This window comes from Temnothorax curvispinosus, unplaced genomic scaffold (genome assembly GCF_003070985.1).
Source record: "Temnothorax curvispinosus isolate PA1 unplaced genomic scaffold, ASM307098v1 QBEX01005665.1, whole genome shotgun sequence".
NCBI lineage: Eukaryota > Metazoa > Arthropoda > Insecta > Hymenoptera > Formicidae > Temnothorax > Temnothorax curvispinosus.
Genome location: NW_020215445.1, coordinates 151,856 through 173,120, shown reverse-complemented (window position 1 = coordinate 173,120; position 21,265 = coordinate 151,856). Strand labels below are relative to the sequence as shown.

General features: G+C 38.5%; 1 protein-coding gene across 3 annotated transcripts in view; it reads left to right on the top strand.

The window, feature by feature from the left end:
- LOC112455029 (protein vein) overlaps positions 1 to 21,265 on the top strand; it is a 318,859-nt gene that overhangs the window by 218,507 nt on the left and 79,087 nt on the right. For all 3 annotated transcript variants that reach the window (XM_025016714.1, XM_025016713.1, XM_025016712.1), the window contains exon 3: positions 6,443 to 6,585. In XM_025016714.1, the coding sequence (XP_024872482.1) occupies positions 6,443 to 6,585 (143 nt within the window). The remainder of the gene's footprint in view (positions 1 to 6,442; positions 6,586 to 21,265) is intronic.

Sequence of the window (21,265 nt, the reverse complement as noted above, 5' to 3'; positions counted from 1 at the left end):
GAGCGCGATCTCTTTCCAACGCTTCAGGAACGCAGCCTCGGAATAACCCGAAGAGATTTAAACGAGTTGACTACACGTGCGGGGTATACGGATGGGGAACGGGACGACGGAGATCGCTCTCTCTCTCTCTCTCTTTCTCTCGTGGTATTTCATTGAAAATCACGGATCCTCGTCATAACGATGAAAGCCCCAACCGCAGCGCATCTCCGAAGGGGAAAAGATCGCGGATAAGTCGATCATCTTTCACCCTTTTACTCTAATGGCAGTCGATCTTTCGGTAACTTCGGGAGTCCAATTCGTGCGTCGGGACTTAGCGTATCCGAGCTCGCTTGAAGCGATGCGACGCGTACTGACGCGGCAGGGGGATACCTTGGCGATCTGCCTGGCGTCGTTAGAAAATGGATCGACTATGTATGCCGTCAAAGGAAGGCGGGAGAAGAGCGAGGCGAGGCGAGGCGAGGCGCACGGTAACTAGCCGCAGAGACGTAACGAGATGAAAGGAGAGCGCGAAGAGCGGCGGGCGAGCCATGAACGAAGTGTACGGTACATGTATAAATAGAAATCTAATACTCTCTCACAGTTTCGTTCTTCTTCCCTCTGCTACATTCGCCTCGTTGCCTTACTTCTTCTGTCGAGGCCCTCCTTCTCATTCTCCTTCTCTTCGTATTTCTCCCCTCCCCCTCCCCCGCCCAATCTTTACCCTGCTTTTTCGAACTTTCTGGGCTCTTCTCTCCTCCCAAACGGCAAGATATACAAGGCAGTTGAGCGGAGAGTGCTGTTAAAGTCTAGACAGAGTGTCGATCTTTGCCGCGGCACCGAATTAGAAACCTTGCTTTCGCTCTCTTTCTCTCCCTCCCTATCTGTTTCTTTTTCTGTCAGTCGCACGATGGCTCGTGCTCTCTCTCTCTCTCTCTCTCTCACACACACACACACACACACACACACACACCGTGACATTTTTTTCGTAATTCTCTCGTATACCATCAGCTAGTGCGCTATCTTCCTTATGCATTCAACCTTTTCGCGCTAACTCTCCTGTTCGCGAACGTGTGTATCTCGTAAACGCGCGCATGTGAAATTGCTTAAAGGGGATGGAACGGACATGTTCACGAAGTGCTCTTTACGAAGCTATCCTCGTGGAATACTTGGGATGGTTCTAATCGAGAGCTAACTATCAGAATTAAATAGCAACAGAGTATGAACTGAAATAAATTGATCCAGTTATGTATATTATAAATATAGTTTTACATATTATAAACTAAGCTAGTTATATATATTACAAACAATCGAAAACTCTGTTGATGATAAATGAAAATCTGTAAGAGTTTCTAAGTTTTTGTATTTCATGTTTTTATACTGTAATTTTTATCGATTATGCGATTAGTAGATATTACGAACTTTGCATATTATAGGACAATGCGATAACGCATTATTAAATATAAATTCTCCATATTATTACAAGAAATATCCTGTATTTATATTATGTAAAATGTATGTACGGCAAAAACGTCGAATGAAATTAAAATTCAGATGAGCGTGACATTGTCGCGATCCGAGCAAATAACGTTCGATTAAATTGCGATTGTTACTTCAATCGGCGTTTTAACTGCGATCTGAATTGCACGAACACGGTGGATACGAGTATAAGGACGGTCAGCATGTGTCGACTGCGTTGCGGACGATGATGCAGTAATCGTCCGAAGAGCAATTCGAAATGACAGGCGCCGCGTGTCCCGAATCGAGTCGAATAATCGACGTAACGATAGCATACCACATCTGCAAAGTTGCGTCGTGCCAATTATGCCATTACAATATTTGCACGGTCGCGTATATGCATTGCATTCGGCTCATTTTACGAATTGCAGCTGTTGCTGCACCCGCCAAAAAAAGATTCAGGACAATTCGAACGTTTCTTTCCGCTCTCTTTCTATTCACGTTTGCATCACAATTAATCTCACAATGGCGTTCCTTTATAAAGATCGCGGTTAGAGACTCCCTCCTGTTTACTTCTCTCTCTCGCATAATACAACCATCGACCACCCGTGATTTTCCATGCAATTCATAGTTGCGTTGCAAACGGATTTTATTTCATCGTACGCTGAAAGAAACACCACATAATCTGACTACTGACTATATGATCAAACATTACGTAATTAATGTTTACGATTGACATGTATGAGCACTGTAAAAAATTTGTGTAAAATTTACAACTATTATAGTGGGTAATTTGAGACCCACTATAATAGGTGTAAATTTCCACACATTCTTAATTTGTGTAATTGTAATACAAAATTACTTTTTCCTTCCGTACTGTAATTTTGTAAAATTACAACTATTATAGTGGGTCTCAAAATTACCCACTATAATAGTTGTAATTTTACAGAATTTTTTTACAGTGGATAAATTACATAAAACTTTCGTCAATGCTCGGAAACTTTCTATTTTATTCGTATTTATATTTTATGCGTTTATATTTATTTAAAATTTATGTTACTTATTTTTCGAAAAATTTTCACCGCGCTATATATATGTATGTACAGAATTCTTTTTTAATGTACTGTTCTTTTTTCTAACGTTTTACATGTACAATATTCAAAATATCATGTATGATAACTATATATATGAAAAATTTTCGCAAAGCGCAGTCAGAATATATGACGTTTTTATCACACAATCTATTCATTCACGACTATAGTTAATAGCTCGCGACTCATTCTGCTATGACCAGCAGAAACTCGTTAGTCGGTGTCAAGTAGAACCAGGTAAAAAATGCAAGCGTTTAATTATAACGCGTAGCGTATTTCGCGAATCTCCCTTTTCTACGACCTTTTGACGTTGATACGCTGAGCAATGGCGACGGAAGATAAAACGGCAGTCGGAGATCTTCCTCAGGTCCGGCAAGGAATACAGAGATATGTAAATGAAATGAAATCTGTTTAGCAAAGATTTCTGGCATCGCAACACGCCTTCCGTGGCGCACTGCTGTAGTATTTTCAACAAGAAATCACTGCTCCTTGAGACAGACAATAACTTCTTCCTTACCACGTCTTGATAGAAATATAAAGGCATCGCAATTATTCCAAAAATTTCGTATTTTCCAAAAAACAATTGAGGATTTCTGTCGAATTCTCGAAATTCGTGAAACAACCCAGTAAGATATACGCCGAAAATTATAAGATACTATATAATTAAAAATATTGTAAAATTTAAGAAATCTCTATAACCATTTTTAACATTTTGTTACAATTTTCAACACGCATTTAATTATATTTCATTACCTATAATATTATTATGATACATCCAAAACTGAATCAAAGATATTGATCTAATATTATAAAATAAAAATCATGAGAAATTGATGAGTGAAATTAATAAACAAGATTAAACCTCGGTTTTTATATTTTCTAAAACTAAAAATCGACTCGAGAAGAAATCAAGAGTCGAAAGGTGGTACATACAGCAGACTGATCTAAATATACTCAGAAAAACTTACGGCTCTTTTAATTTATTTCAAATATCTGTCCTTAATCTAGTCAACTGCAGAAAATATAAAAATCAGGATTGACTGTAAGTAATTTTTATTTTAGTTAACGTATTTTGATTGCAATTTTAGAGTAAGTGATTTTTTTGCTGTGTCAGTTAAAAGTATCAGTAGCGCACAAAAAATTGTATAATGTGTCTGCAAAAATATATGAAAAGTAAAAATTATTCCAGTAAATTTGAAATTGAAAAACCATTTTTACGCTTATTTGTGGTAAAATAGGTGAGATTGACGTATTTTTTATGCCGCGATGGCATCGAAAAAATTGAATTCACCAATATTATATCGATTTTAATACCTCGCATGAAGTACATGAATCAGAAATAAAGCGTGAATCGACTTTGACCGTTAGAATTACTTTCGTCGATCTCGTCGGCTGAATTTCGGGGTACGTGCGCACTTGAACTTATTAAATTTGTTCTCCTCGCACGTTCGAAAATATGGGACTTTCGCAGGTGGAGATCGCGCGGGCTCTCTCGTACGGAAAAACGAGTTTACCCCGGCTAGAAAGAGTCCAGAGAAATTTCGCTTTGCTCTCTACTGCGGCGTGGATATTCGAGTTCCCGATTTTCCCCGGGGAGAGGAAGAGAACTTCCTGCCCACCCGAACTTTATGGAATCTCTTTGAGCGGCAGCCATTCGGCTCGGAGAGCAACTCCGTTCGGAGGATTTCGAAATCCCGGCGAAGATAATAATAAGTTAATTCCCCTCCCCCTCCCCTTCTTCTACGGTACCCCGGTAACCAAAGTTACTCAAACGTGACGATATGGAGCGAATCTACGACTACCTACTGCCTCTTCCTCCTCCATCTGCCTTCCTCCTCGACAAATAGGTCGTCTAATTCCATTATTCGACGCTGATAAACTCGACCTAACCGTGAAACGAGTTAACGCACCATTTGGCGCGTGTGGATAAAGCTACGGGATGTTGCGTACCCATTAGGGAAATCGATGAAGTCGTAAGAACTTGAATATCAACCGTATACGAAACAGGCGATGAGTTAATTGATCGTTATAAACGATGAATGAGAAGAAAGAAACATCGTTTCTGAAAAAATAAAAGTGTCTCAATGTTCGCTGATATTCGGTCATTTACACTATTTACAGGTCAATACTAGTCCAAATCGCAGATATATATTGATGACGCGTTCTTCGATGTAGAACATCAGACAGATAAAATCTATGAAAGTGACTTGACGTCACAAACAATTATTCGTCAATTAAGATAGTTTAACGAGAATAATTACTAAATTACAAAATATTGCTGAAAGCTGGGTGATCACTACAATGGAATAATAGTTTCTTTCATCGGTCGTTTTTATTGTTCTAAACCATCTGTCTCTTACGATTTTCTTTTAAATTTTATATTGGATGAATTAATATACTTACCAAGTATTTATTTGTTAAATTGTTATATTTTTCTCCGCAAACTTCTTTCCTTATAATAGAACAAATTCTTTGAAATGTTAGTAAAACGTTGAAAGGATCCCATTTTATCAAAATAGCTCTTATACTCTTCAGAATTACGTACTTTCGATCTAAACGACATATATAATAGCGATATAGCACGCAATTATTGGTTAACTGAGAGTTTTTCAAAGTCCTCTGTACAGTTAGTACAGTTACGGATTAATTCTTCTCTCTCACGTCCACTCTCATGTTCGATGAAAATTACATTGCGATCATGCGACTCCGTTTAATTTCGTTAGCGTGCTACCTACGAACTCTGGTGGCCTCTCTCGATGTAATTTCCGATCGCGTAATCATGAAGTTTTTGGCATTCGAGCAATCATCGCAGTAATTGAAGTGCAACTTAGAAACGCGATTTGGATAGCGTAGTATCATTGGCGCTCGATGAAATCTTATAACGCGATAATAACCGCAGTTTCTGCGATTGATGGGATGATAATGCAAAGACAGAAAATTCAATAGTTTGCTGAAATCACAAATAACCCACATTCGACCGTTTGGCTGGCGTAATGGCGAGATCGAGGCGCCGAAACACTCGTCGCGGCTAATAACGAAGCGAATTTCCGATTCGCAGTTCGCCGACCGAGCTTATTGAACCATTACCGCGGCACGCGTCAACGGTTCCGTTCTGGCAAATCGACTATTTAATTCCGTTATCGACGCGTCAGTAAATTCGATGTAATGCGAACCGCCCGCGACGGTTAATTCCGGGATTGCCATGCGTCGAGCGATTGACGAAATGAAAATCGGTTAAGGAAAATCGATTGATGAACGCGCGTGTACAGATTCACGAACATAATAATTAAAGTCCGAATTTTGTTCCGACTGGCCGATTGAATCTGGGCCAGTGCAATGATTCGAAGTTGTATATGTTCGTAATTAAATAACTGTACGGAGATACGATCGTGCGCCGTTTATTACAGCTTCTTTTTTTAATCTCTTGAACATAATGATTATTTAGTCTCTACGTTATCTGTGACATTATTGTTGAATATGGCGCTCTAGCGCCTTGAAGCGCCTCTATGTTCGCACAGACACGCCACGCATGCTAGGGAAAATTAAAGTTCCGTTGCGTGAGCGCTTACTGCGTTTCACTATATACTCTCACTATCTATGTACTCTACCTGTCTTGTCGTTCGTTCGTTACGTTGCAGTGTGTATAAAGTTTCTTTTCGTTGCATTACCTTTTCCAACAGACACACTGCCTATTGTATTCAAGACTTATAATTACACGTATCTTAACCACAATACCTGGCGGAAGTCATTACATAACCCTGCGCAACAATTATTAATAACGATAAAAATTTAACAATACCTAATATATCTTTAATATTTAGCTGCAGCTTGAAGTTTACGATTATTCATAAATAGAAATTTAGCATGAAACATTACAATATTCCTGTATTTAAATAGATAATTTTTAAAATTTACAGGCGGAGATCGAAAGTCGTGATATCCTCCGCGAAGTCTGAGGACAGTGGCAGATACGAATGCGTGGCTGAGAGTACTTCCGGTCATCAGACCTCACTTGCGGCCCAACTTCTAGTCACTCATGATCCCAGAATTCCGGAAACAAGTGAGTACACATTACTTTCTTTGTATATAATTTACGCAAATTTTTACGAAAAAAAAGTGATGATATTCATCCGCATTGCTCATCACGAATAACGGCGCACATTTTATCGATTTTAAATAATTACAAAATAAATACCGATATAATAGCTATAATTAAATATAACTAATTAAAAGTTAATTTCTCACTCTATGCAGAGGTATATTAATAAAATATAATATAAAAAATACTGCATTCAGTAATTAATCGCATGATATCAAATGTAAAAATGTATCATGATGTATCAAAATATATGCTATTAAACAATTATTACACACAAAATAAAGATAAAATAATATCTATGAGAAATATAATATCGTAAATGAATTATCGAAATAGTGACAGGTTTCATCGATATTATCTTGTTTCCGATAGAGTAAAATCAATTTGCGGAGATTGTTAATCGAATTCAGGATTTTGTGCCGATCGGAACGCTTATGTCTGTCGATACCTTAGGCAAAGCTTTTGGATAGAAGCATTTCGGATTTTACCTGACGTTATCATAGCCACGCGTATGCAAAAGCGCGAAAGACTGCGAATCACCGATCTGTGTATCGTCAATCGCTACGCTAACTGTAGAAAACCCCTATGATCTTTCAACGCCACAGCCTTTGAGAAAATACATCGAATTTATTCTGTTGGAACGATAAACGCGCTAACATTGATAAAAGATCAGTTAATAAGCGCAACAAAACACGAATGCTTTTCGGACCGTAGACTTTTTACAAAAAGAGTTGTTTTGATATTTAACCAAATGAAAAAATTTCGTCGATCGTAAATGAAGTTTTATCACGAGATCCGTCTCAATGTCAAAAAGACAACGCGACGTATATTTTCTGAAAATAATACAAAATGCGACGTGATCATTTTCCGCCGAATTAGTTTCGAAATATCGACTCGGTGATTTCACATTCGACGGATATGCGAAGAAATTTCGCAATTCGCTCAGCTCTTTCAGATACATATATATCGAATGCTTCCATACTTAATTTGTTCTTCATCCGTTAATAAACGCAATAAATTTCTCAATTACGAGCTATTCATTTTCCGCAATCTTTGATGCACTAATTCGTAATAATAGCACGAGCTAAAACGTAATATATCCGTATTTAAGATCAAGACCTGATGATAGTGACACTTGTCTTTGCGATCTCGCAATAGCGGTTGACTGTTTCAACTCGACAGTCATTCAAAGTATCCCAACATCGTCATTTCCAACGTGGTCACGTAACGAATTTAATTCCATCGTGCGACCACGTTGCGGCAAAGAACAAGTGACAGCCGTTTACGGAACGATTCCTGGAGTGATCGCTTCGTCGACGTTGCATCTTTTACAGCCATCGTTTTCTCGCGTAACGATGCATGCTACTGGGGTACATTCGCCTGCGACGATCCGCAGTCGCTGCAAGTCGCGGCGCGGATATCGATCCGTGCAGCGGCTGCCCTTAGGGTAGTGGTTTATGGCTTTTCATAATGCTCGCAATATTTGGGCCACGCCTTTTACTGCGATATTTATGTTATTCTGGATATATTCCGCGAAGCGTACCGAGTTTATCGATACTCACCCCTATTTTCCGCATCTTGCCGCCGACTAAAATAATAAGTGTTACCTATGGGAAATACTACGAGAGGTAGTTGGAATTTATTATATGTAACCTCGGTATTTATACGATCCATTATCGTCTGGTTGTGCCGAGCAGATACCAACAAACGACACTGTCTTGCAATTTGTGTCGTGGACCACACAATTACTACCACAATGAATAAATTTTAATAAAATTTTAACTTAAATCTTAATTAGAAAGATTAAATATTAGAAGGTAACAAAAAAATCTTATAAAAAGTCAATGTTAAATTGATCAAAAACTAAAGCTAAAAGAGAAGCGAAAAATAGTTTAGTGACACTCTTTGCACGATATAAGAGGAAGCGATAAAAGGAAAAGATCAATGGCATTAAGGGTATAAAACTGAATCACTGGGCTCCGTTATCTGCGAGTATCCATCCCCATGCAGTTTCATTCAATTCCTAGTTATACGATGCGTCAGCAGTAAACTCGCAACAACAAGGAAACGAAGACTGTTCGCGCGCGGGTCGGCATCGCAGGTGATAAACCAAGGATTAAGCACCTGATGCGATAATGCTTGTACGGCTCAGTGGTTCTAGCAGGGTTGGTAAAGCTTGCGGTTCACCGCCGAGCGGTTCCGCAAGCTCGTATGACGGACAAAGGGCGACAATTACAACCCTGCCAGCCACGTCAGGGTTTCATATAGCCCTGCTGATGGCAGCCCGCCGACGGAATGTTTCCGTGCACGATGATTCTATAGCTCTACCTATTGCAGGTCGACAGATTGCCACAATGAAATTTTCTGGCAGTTTTCTAAAAATCGCTCCGACGCTTTTGACTGACAATAAAAGTGACGCGTTCGATGAATTCAAAGAATTTTAAATTCTGAACGAATTAAAGACCCCTTTAATATATCAAAAAAAATTTCGGAAGAAAGTAATATTTTCCGCTTACTTAATATAAAAAATTATTAATTATTTTATGTATGAATATGAATAATACATATATTTGTTAATTTTCATCAAGACCAAAAGAAATTTTTCCAATTTGGAATTCAATTTTATTAAAATGTAGACTTAGTGAAATTTTCATTTCTTTATTTCTTTGCGTTATATCCCACAAATTCTATGCGACTTGCGTGAGAGAAGTTATTAAATCGCGTGAGAGGTTATTTACAAATAACCCTCTTGTGAACGAGTAGAAAATCATACGTTAGCGAATAATGTAGGGAGAAGTAAACCACGATGCTTTTTGTATGGAAAAGTATTAAGCTAGTAGACTAAAAGTATATAATGTAACAACAAGATTCATAAAACTACAGTCCATGGAAACCTCAAGTAGAAGTTAATAATCTTACGTTTTTAGAAAGGCGATTGATATGAGCGATATGGTACAAACTTTCCATATAAAACTTAAATGCTCTCAGAATAAATAATTTTATGTACGACGAATATCGAAAAAAATACGTTTCTTCAGTCGCTAATTCCCCTTTTTTTCATCACAACTGGAGAGTGGATATTAGATTTAATTTTTTTTAAATGTAGAAAAAAGATGCGCTGGAAAACATTTGTTATAATTAAAATAATGTGTTTTAAAATATTTTTTAAACGAGAAACGTTGCTAAAAAATTTAACATTTTTATCACACTATGTATGTAGTTAGTACACAGTGTGTTCCTATTTTAAATTCGCGAACAAGTTATTTTATTATTTTCAGATTGTGATACAGAATATTTGAAAAAAATATTTTTTATAGCAAATCTAATTTGTTGTTAAAATAATAGTGTGTTGTGAAACACTTTATGCTATTTCGTAAAATAAAATCGGAATTTCCCTCGTTGCATATGTGTGCAGATATTATAAGACAACTAAAATAATATTGAATTTTTAAGAGAATGACACAAGTCATTTTTCTTTTCTTTTTAAGAAAAATATGTAAAAGATCTTGATGTTTTTTAGATTAAGCTATTTTTAGCTGCAGTAATTTCGTTTAAAATTAATCTGATTAATCCACATATAGGAATGTTATTTTTACCCAAATTATATTCCACCGTTTAATCAAAAACGCGTTCAAAATGGAACGCGCGCAGTTTATTCTCGCTTGAGATGATACGTTTATATCGATCTAGGGATGCCAGAAGCCATGGCCTTCCTCGTCACGTAAGTCAACTCTTTCTAGGTAAACGACGCGGAACGCGCATTATTGTATCAAGTTACACCACCGCGCGGCAGTAAAGCGTGCCATTGTAGCTGCAGTGGCAATTGTTAGAACGTAGTGCCCGCTCGTCGGTGAATACCTTGGCTTGGGGGTAGTAGGGCAGGAACATTTGAGCTGTAGTAAAAGTTTGTGGTAAATGTTATTGCAGTCTCGCGTACCGACACCGCGAGCGCACTTTCGAGTAACCCTAGGCTGATAAAGTTTACCACAATCTGTTACCACAATCGAGCCTCGCCCTCGTTGAGGAAAGGAAAGAGAAGGGGCGGATTAATATCTATACGCCCGTCTGGCCGCCAATATTGGCTTCTAGCTCTATCTTTACTTTTTCTTTTCCTTTTTCTTTCTGAGATCTGTGGAGCGTTAAAGCGAAAACACGAACAGGAATTCACCTTTCGGAGATGCAATCCCTTTAAAGAAAACTGTGTCAGTTTATATTTGAACACATTTTTAACTAACGACTTGAATGTGCTGTAATAAAACATTTCCAGTGTCCTTTATGCTTTTCGAGAATGCAGGAATGTCGCTTTCGATGCAAAAAGCATAGAAAAACTTTCTATTGTGATGCACGATATTTAAATTGTTTAAATCTACCTATATTTAGATACGTTCTTTTTCGTCTCATAGCAAAACATGGTTTTGATAAATATGCGATGTAACTTTTGATAGCGAGTTGCGAAAGCCGCACATGTTATCGTGTGGATAGTTTTCGATATTATATCTCCGGGATAAAGAAGCGCCAAAAGGGTAGAAAATCGAAAAAGACCCGAGTTTTAATTCCGCAAATACACACAATAAGTGTTTCAAAAAAAAAAAAAACTGAAAACCATAACGTTCTTTATGTCATTTTTTTACAATAAATTCACCGATCTCTCTCTCTCTCTCTCTCTTTCTCTCTTTGTTTTTCTCCTCATCGGTGAATTTATTGTAAAAAAATGACATAAAGAACGTTATGCTAATTTAATAAGAAAGTTGTGCGGTTGATAAAAACTATATTGCTCGTAACATTTCTCATAAATCAAAGAAACGACGGAGCGAGACGTTTCAACAATAAGGATATATTTATAAGTATAATTCAGTCAGGAAACTGAAAGCAAAAATAGAATCTCTTTTGAATAAATAATCGCTGTAAGAATAATTTAACGCGAAAGTGTGCACGTAATGCTAGTCGTAATGCCATAATCTCGTTTCGATAATCACACGCGAGTATTCTATCGATGCGGATTCACATTTGCGTTCATATATTTTACTAATTGTGTTATATAATCGTATTTGATGTGGCCGATATTTGTATCGATAAATCTCCTACATAAATTTCGTAATTAACTCTTGTTTCATATTACTGGAACACAATCCCATCTACTATTACATTGATATTTTTTATTTTGGCCGCGTGTTCTATATATAAAACTGCATATCATGTTTATTTACATGCATTTATACTAAATGAATATTTTGTGAATGAATATAATGCAAAGAGCAACACAAATATGTTTCCTATTGTATTTAATTTTATTTTTTTGTAGAAACATAAATTAATTTAGAAAATATGTAAGATGTACGCAAGTATAATTTTTACAAAATATTTTAAAATTTTTTAAACCCTTTTGTATTTTACCGTAAAAAGATCAATTTATAACAACATAATTATTATACATTATTAATATTTATGCTGCAAACTAAAAAATATATAATAAAACAAATAATTAAAAGTGTACATTTATGTTTACAATGTTAAGAAATGTACGACACGACAAATACAGCAGCAACAGTAAATACAAATGATGACTAATAAACAACATTATGATTCTATTATCTAGTTCTATTTCGATTATATATAAACAATAGGTCTGAATATTTGAATGGACTAAGAGAGGAGATATTTCAGAAAAAAAATAAATTTACAAGTATCAAGAGAGATACAAGAAATACTCTCAAGAAATATAAACAGGCAATTTTGAACACTTTAAATTAATAAAATACGCAGTAGTTAAGAAAGATTACGGTGTCGGCCGCTCGCGTTAATGATAAGGACGACCGAAAATAATTCGAGAGATCTCGACAAGGCGCGCAGGACGAGAACGATGGACACCTCACGCCGAGCGCATTTAATATTCTCTCGCTCTCTCGAAAGTGCAGAGAGGAAAAACAGAGACAATTAGGAGAGCCAGACCAACGGGGCACGAAGCAGAATGACGAGATGGAAGCAATTACGGCAGGAAGGTAAGCTCTTCTTCGTTGTGTCGGCGAGTTTCGCGCGGATGCTGTGAGAGAAGAGCGATAGTCTCCGTTGCTGCCTTGTCTTTCGTGCTATTGTGTCTCGCGCGCGCACGCGAAAGAGAGAAGAGAGAAAGAGAGAGCTGCATAGTAGTGTGCCAGAAGGTCGAGGGACTTATGTCACGGATATACGACTCACTGTTCTTGCGGAATTAATTAAGAGGATCGATGGAATCGCTTAAGCAACGTTCCATGAACCGATTCAGCCCCAGTTCCCGGCTGGCAAGCGCACCGAAACTTTTAATACCGCCCGCTATTCCTAGAACTATCGCATTCTTTTAGTAATGAATTCCAGGACATTTATCGTTAGCCTTACTCTTTAGAGATTCGATACAAAGTGCAAGCCGAGGTGCAAGCATCGAAAATAATAAAATTGTGGAATAATTTTCTGAATAACATTCCATCTCAGGAAAATATAAGAAAATATTTATTGTATATATTTAAATTACATTTTTTCATTTTTTTTAATTTTGAAATATGGCGTTTTTTTTGTCTTTAAATATCGCGATATCTTTTGATCTCAAAATCCAAATTTTTCGGATGAAACCTTTCAAATTTTCCGGGGTGTCTTGTAACCTAAATACCAATTAAAAATAATTTTTAATATGAAACATTAAATGCGAATTTAGAAATTAGAAAATATTACAATTTATACAACTCCTCTTTGAGTTAGTAAAGTAAAAACATATCTCGATTTTTAACTTTCATGCCGTGTGTCGGTGTTGATCGTGAAAAAGATGAAGAAGCCGTTCAGCAGGCACAAGTCTCAAGCACCGTAGAAAACAGTTGCCGTTCGTAGCTTCGTTGTTTTGCAAAGAGAATGCATCAAACTGGAAAGTAAAGCCAGCGACTGTGACGCGCAATTCTATACCCGTCTGGGCGTGCTGAATAAACAAGCTGGACCAAAGTGGAAAAGGACGCGGCGGACAGACCGAGCGTAGCGCGCGCGCTATTGCTATACTACTTGCACGTGACTCACGCGAGTTGCGAGTTGCGAGAAGCGACTCGGGCGACTACAGCAGCAGGCGAGGTTATGCACGGTTACCTGAGCGCGAAGGGAATACACAGACAGATCGTGGGACCGATCTTCAAGGTATCTTGGGCACATTGTCTCCACGGATAGAGAGACGGAGTGAGAGAGAGACATAGAGAAATGTGTCCCGCGTGGAAACGTATGATTGAAAGCAATATAGAGCAGAGAGAACTCAATGCGCTCAACCGCGTAAAAGTAAGCGTACGTAGCAAGTGTTAAGTGTAACAATTTGCAAAGTGTAACGATCTTCATGCGTCATGGAAACGGAGTAAGACGTTCCATCATTTTACGCGCGAATTATGCACGAACTATGCATATCGCAAATGCATTTATTAAGCGTTAAGCATGAGAAGCATGTTTGTTAATATTTTACATAATTATGCGAAACATGCTGTATTTTATAAATTTTTTATAATCTATAATATGATTAATGAGAGTTAATCGATTATATCAATTATAAATCATATTAGGGACAATATCGGGAGTTCATAATCTCTATAAGATATTCCCAATGAGTATTACAAGGCATCGCCTTGTCAACGATGCGACACAATCTATGAGAACACTCATGTTGTTACCCAGAGGGGCAAGAGGGATTTGTGCATTCTCACGATACAAACTCCTGCTAGTTACAAACTGTCCTGCGAGCCCGTCGAGCATATAATTTCTGTCGAAGCTCTCAGATGTACAACAATGGTAGCAATTTCGTGTATTAAGGGATATGCTTTTCAGATTGCGCTTAGGACCTACTGTAATACATCTACAAACGAACATTATCTATTAACGAGGAAGAGCTCTCTTTGTCTTTATCTCTTCACGTTATAATACTCATATTTTATATCTTTATATTTATAATATTTATTCTCTATTCACATGGCTGATTGTATCTAACTCTATGCACTTTTCGTTTTAAGTATAGTTACGGAATACGGATACAAGAAGGAAACTCTTGTATGTTGAGAGTTAATTCCGTTTATCTATTGCGATATGTGTGCACGTAGCGGCGATATTGCGACATCGAGAGAAGAGTGCGCGTGAAAATATTATTTTATTATATTTCACCGCAACCGCGTGCATACACACACATACACACACACACGTCATACATCGATACGATATACGATGACAAAATTCAATGGCATACACACGGCAGTGGTGCGTCGATCGACGATACTGCGGCATACGGTGCAGGGTACAAGGAACGTTTACACGCCTACGTGCAATTTAGTCTGCAAGAGAGAGAGAGAGAGAGAGAGCGACCAGCCGCCGCACCGTTCGCCGCGCGCGAGAATTTCCTGCGGCCCAGAATCTCGACAATGGAGCCGACCCGATGAATAGATAGGGTCTGTTTGCCGCGCGAGAAAGCGTGCGGCAGCCGCCGCCGTCGTCATCAGAGAACTGCCGCAGAATAGTATATACGTATATACATATCACGTTGCACATCCGCCTCCTACGATTGCGCCTGCACCGTGCGCCGCGCGTAAATTACCAATGACTGCACTCCCGGTTCATTAGCCCCCGACAAATATTCAATTCCGAAGTGTCTGAGGTGAGATCCTCTCACAAAGGAAAATGGACTGCTTTACCGAGAACAGGATAACTGTAATTTCGGCGGATTCGTGATAATTGGATGCAGTTCTGCAATGCGGAACCAACTTCAAAATCTTACTCTTCCGTTGGAGCAAATCTCGTGAAACATTGGAAATAAAATTCCGTGTCAACGTTAATTCAAATATAATGACCGAACCAATCCTTTTCAAATAAATTCCATGTGTTATATGTGTTTTTAGAAAATCTCCTGTCCACGTGAAGTATTAGGATAAAATAGGAGTTGGAATTGAATCATTGTTTTACTTTCTACTGTAATATTGAACTTTTTCGTACTTTCTTAAATTCCTTATCTTTAAAGAATCATATCATCATCATATCTAAAAAAGGCATGTAAAGATACTCGAATCTATCGAAGTTTATTGTTGTCGCTTTTCCGCGATGTCGACTGGTTTTCTCGCTGTGGTTACTTCATGAGCAACTGTCATCGTATATTTTGACAGTTGTGTGTAATGTTAAAGCTAAATAGCGCGTGTCTGTAGTGCCCAGTTATGTAAATTTGAAATCTTTTTCTTCTTTTATTCATGAAAGTAGAAATAGGGGGTGCTATCTTACAATAATATTACTCAAATGCTTTTTTAGAAATTAGTAAGTAATATTATCTCATTTTTCATGAAAAAAATGTAGTGATCTCCTTTCTTTCTTCCTCTTTCTTATTTATTTTGAGCTTATTATTAATCCAGCAAAATACTATAAACGCAGCTATTGCTCCTCCTCGCCGTATATTTTTCAAAACCGTAATTAAAATGTCGGCGAGATACGGAGAGAATGAATGGAAGACTCGCGATGGAGATTTCAAGATGAAAAAGAAATTCCAAAAAAAGAACGCCATTCTCGCAAAGGAAAGAGATCGTAATTTCTCGACGCACACAGCCAACGAAAATTTCATCATCGAGATTCTCCAACGAGATAGCGCGGTCGAGTCCGACTGAAATTTCTGCGAAGGCGGAAAGCGAGGGCGGGAGGGATCAATCGTTGCTTATTAACGAAACCTCCGATTCGCAGCAGACGGCGAGCGATTGAAGAACAGCGAGGGAGGGCAAACTTTTTGATTTATTTAATTCCTCACACAATGTCGGTACTTAACTTCGTTTTCCGATTCATCATTCCGCGCGCCCCGCATAGATCTCAACGAGCCGCGAGCGAACCTCGGTGCTAAAGGTCACGAACGTTGGTGAACGTCAGTGATTTCGTTGTTGAGTCTGAGTACTTGTTACATTCTCATCCTTCTCTACCACCCAGCTTTTCTTTCGAATAATGAATGTACCGTAGCTTTTTCGCGAGATGCGTTCGTGGAGAATTTCACATGCCGTAGAATTCGATGTAATCGGCAACAAAAAGCAACGGTAAAATTAGCGATACGCTGAACACAGCCGCTGACGTTTTACGCACTTCCATGATTTCGCACCAGAATATAGTGGTCGACTCAACACAAAACACTCTTTTAGTTGCAGAATGAAATACCAGAGTTACCGTACAGGTATAATACGAAAACTTATTTGCTTTTTGCGGAAAGTAATGAACTCCCTTTCACCATATCTTCACAAACTAAAATCCCATGTAATTACAGAATGGACAGACGGAAAACAGACAAAGAAAAGAAAATAGACAAAGTAACACGCCTAAAAACGACTACATTAGCTTTTCATTATTTTTTTTCTATATATTAATGTAATGCATTAATAATTGTGAATATTAAAAAGAGGCAGGCAAGGAAACCAACATTTGAATCAACTATAAATTATTTCGGCAGCGATGCGTTACGTTCTGCGTTTTACAATATAACGTTGCTAATATCCGGGTCTTTCTATTCGCGGCGAATAAAATATCGCGGCATTACCGCGCCGTTTCTTCGACTGTCGAAGCTGTCTCTCACTTTTCACGGACAGCGTGCGCGGCCGAAAGAAAAAACTAAGCACGCTTCGTGAGAAATAGCACGATAGGGGGAAAAAGAAGCGACGAGAGAAGCCGGAGGGGCTCGTATCGCCCCGTGAGGGCGAATTTCGAATTCCGCTCAGAAACGCTCGACAACGTAAGTTCGGGTCAGCAATATCCACCTGGTCTTATTGAATCCTGCCACTTGCGCGATACGGTCGGTTGGTTGGTCGCGCACGCAGGCACAAGGTGTCCGGAAAATAATCCAAAGCGAATTGACTCCATTTAGCATCTCAAATAGACAGACAGTGGCTTTTACGCTCACGCGCGCAAATCTCATATCCCGTTCGCCTCATTGGTTTTAACAATAAAATTCCCAAAAACACGGGAAACGCGATTCTAATATATCGCATCTTCAAACTCTGTATTTAAAGTCGACTTTTTTGATGAAGAACTGAGCTAAAATCAATTTTTAATACAATTTAATAAATACATCTGGAGAATTAATTTGATATTTATTGCATTATATTGCAATCACGGTTTAATTAAAAAATTCTGATGGAATCTTAAGACACAGCCAAAGTTTTATTTCTCGTTTTATTTAACAATTTTTGAAAAAAGAATTAGGGCAGTAAACTCGAGTAAGATGGCCATACAGGAAAGATGGCCAACCCATGTTCATTCAATGTTTCATTGCGAGCTAGATTGAAAGAACATAGGTTGGCCCTCTTTCCTTGTATGGCCATCTTACCCGAGTTTACCCTATTACTTATTTAGAAATTAACTTAATGAATAATAATAGATAATAGATTTTGAAGTATTAAAATTAAGAATTATAAAGTACTATCCTTTAATATTTTTGTAAATTATTTGATAAATAATGTTATTAAATATTTCGTAGTAGCGAGACTATCTGGTGTACGGTTTTATTTTAATTTCTCATCGCGTAATATTGTAATATTACGGAATATTTTATAACAGTCATACAATATTAAAAAATATCAGATTTTATGACAGCAATCATTCCACTTTTCATGATTAGTTGAATACACTCTCACAATCAGTTGATCTGTTAAATCGTCTGTCTTAAAATATGCGACTTTATTTTAAATATTTTATTAATATATAATGTTTCTTCATACGAGGTTTCTGTAACAATTATAAATACGATTCTTCCTTCTCTCTTCAATGTTAAAAATATCTAAATTTTAAAAAGAAACATACATATCAATAATAGAAATTATCTAAAAAATTAATGAAATAATTCTTCTTACTTTTTAATATTATTTATTTATATAAAAAAAATTAGAGAAATAATATTCATTGTATTTAGATGTCACAAATTTTCATTACTGGCACTTATAGATCGTTGTTAACTCTGCTATTGATTCTGCTGTAAACAAACATTTTTGAAAATGAATTTACGAATTTATAAATAATAGTTTATTCATCATTTATTTTCAAAATCGCGCGCGACGCATCAGCTTTTCTCTAATTCTCAAGGATAAAATATCTCTTCTGCACAAAATAACATAACGTATTGTGTTTAAAAATTATTCGGGAAAATACTGTCGATGCAGTCTCCATTTTTCCGGATACGTAAACGTTGTTACACGGAATATTTTTTCGAGATTAAAACTAAATTGAATACACATATTTATGCGAGCGACGCGTGCTACATCATACCGACGAATATTTTCACTGAAATAAAAGTAACGACGGAATATATTTTTTTATTTTCCGGTGCGCAAAGCGGTTCGGAAATTCTTCGGTTTACAAAGATTGCTTTCGCGAAATGTATTCCCGGAAAATCTTACGGGACGAGACGCGAAGACCTGCCCCGCACCGACAGGATCTATTAAACGAAAATTCGTCAACAATGAAATAAACAATGAAATGCGAAATTGCAGATGTCAGAAAATAATTCGTCTTGATATGAGATGATGAAATGTTACGTTTTTTGCACGTATTCAGGTAGAGAGAGACAGAGACAGAGACAGAGACAGAGAAAGAGAGAGAGAGGAAAAAAAAGAGACAAAGACAAAAAGAGAGAGGTGCAACAAACTTGCAGCTGCACACAGAAGGCTGGACCTTTTCCACGAGAAGTGAAAACTTTTTCCTTTGAAATTCTTTATCGTTACTCTTCCAGTAGCGAAAATCGTCTTTGTGAAAATATTTACTCGTTGTCCGCGTTCTAGCGGAGTCAGGAAGAAGCGGAAGACTCGCAAGTAACGTCCGAGGTGAACGCCGATCTTATCTGCAACTCCGTCGGACGAGAGCACGCGATATATGCTTCTCTATAAAGATTTAATGACCGCCTCGCTTTCCCCCCCTTTGCGCCTCGTACATCGAAAAAGAAACGCAGAATGCTGCGATGTAAACTTGCAGACGCGAAGAAATTCCGGCTGCACGACAACCGCTCGCCGACCATTTCTTCTAGGCAACGCCAACGTAGTAAAATTTTCATGCGCGTCACCGTGGCGGTTCTCATTCGAGAAAAACACACATGGAACGCGGGATCCGCCCTAACGATCCGCGAGCTTATTACGTTTTTCGTCTTGGAACATGGTATACGGTATACGAGAGGCAGGCGACACGTAACTATTACATTACAAACCGTTCGTCTATCTCGATTCGCTCCCGCCTCAACCTCGACCAATTCGCACGCGATGATAAAACTCAGGAAATGCACCGTTCACGTTACTTCCGACAACCTAGAGAGTCATTCTTTGCGCGAGGCATGCATTTACACACCGCAAACGTCGGAAGCTTTACCTTGTATTGTTGACACGTAAATAAGGGCCGAAGGAAATGTGAAATGTCATAGTTGCGCATACGTATATGCGAAGTATTCCAGGTCTCTCGAGAAACTCGCGAGAAATAACGCGGCCGCGTCATTACGAAGTCCTTCGTCGCGCAAGAAAATGAAGAAATTCCTGAACGACCCCGACGTTTCTCTTAACGAAGGTTTTTTAAAAGTGTATCCAGCGTTGAAAAATGTAACCTCTCTTCCTCTTTCTCTTTTTCTCTCAACTCTCGCTTATCTTTAACGTGTGTCCAAGCTTTGCTCCGTCTGCCCGGTCTGCACTTCTTGTACGACTTGGGAGATCTATTCAATTTACCTCCTCTTTTTTTCCTCCCCGCCGAGGTGGAATCCGCACCGAACAAAGGAAGGAAACGTACGTCCTCTTCCGGGAGGAAAGAACTACAGCCTCTAGAAGGACGAGCGCGGAGAAAAGCAGGAGGAGGAGGAGGAGGAGAAGGAGGAGGAGGAATAGAAGGGGAGGAGAATTCCGCTCGGTAAAGCGCAGTGTGGAGAACCTCGCCGGTGCTTAAAGCTTCGAGGGTGCTTTGAAACTTCACAATTTCATTCCTCCAGACCTGGACCGGTACCAGAAGATTCCGCGCGATTCCGACCCCTCTTTGCCCCTTCCCGTCCCCCGCATCCATTCCCCGAGTCAGTCCTGGATTTTTATCTCGCACAGCTCTCTTTCGACCCCGAGTTAGCGGTGACTTTTGCCCGCCGCGGCGAATCCGCGCACGGTCACGTAACAACGGATTATTCCGCTCTCGCTTTACCTTTTCGACTTTACAAAGGGAACGGCGTTAATTCACTCACATCTCAGAGAGTCACGCTATTCCAACTGTAAACAATTCGTGCCGTGATTCAACGCTTTAAGGCAACGACCGATGCGTCAGTCAACGTCGCGCGCTCGGCTATTATGCTAAATGTTACAGGATTGTTGCGCACAAGCGCCGCAGGAAAAATATACAACCGGAAAAAAATTGCTACGCACATGCACGCAAGTGCGTGTTACGCACAAATGCATCGTCCAGAGAAATCTCCAAATAAATGCTCTCGAGCGAATATTTTATAGAGTCGCACGCGTTCCATGGCGCGCGCCAGGATCAGGTTTGTTTTTTCCTTTTTTCCCCCTTCCTTTTTTTTGTTTTTTTTATCGTACCATGCGTCATCCGCGATAACAAAATATTCCGACACGTTTATTTGACAAAAATTCATTTTCCACTATTTTTTACACCGCATCGCTCGCGCACTCTCGCCAACTTCACG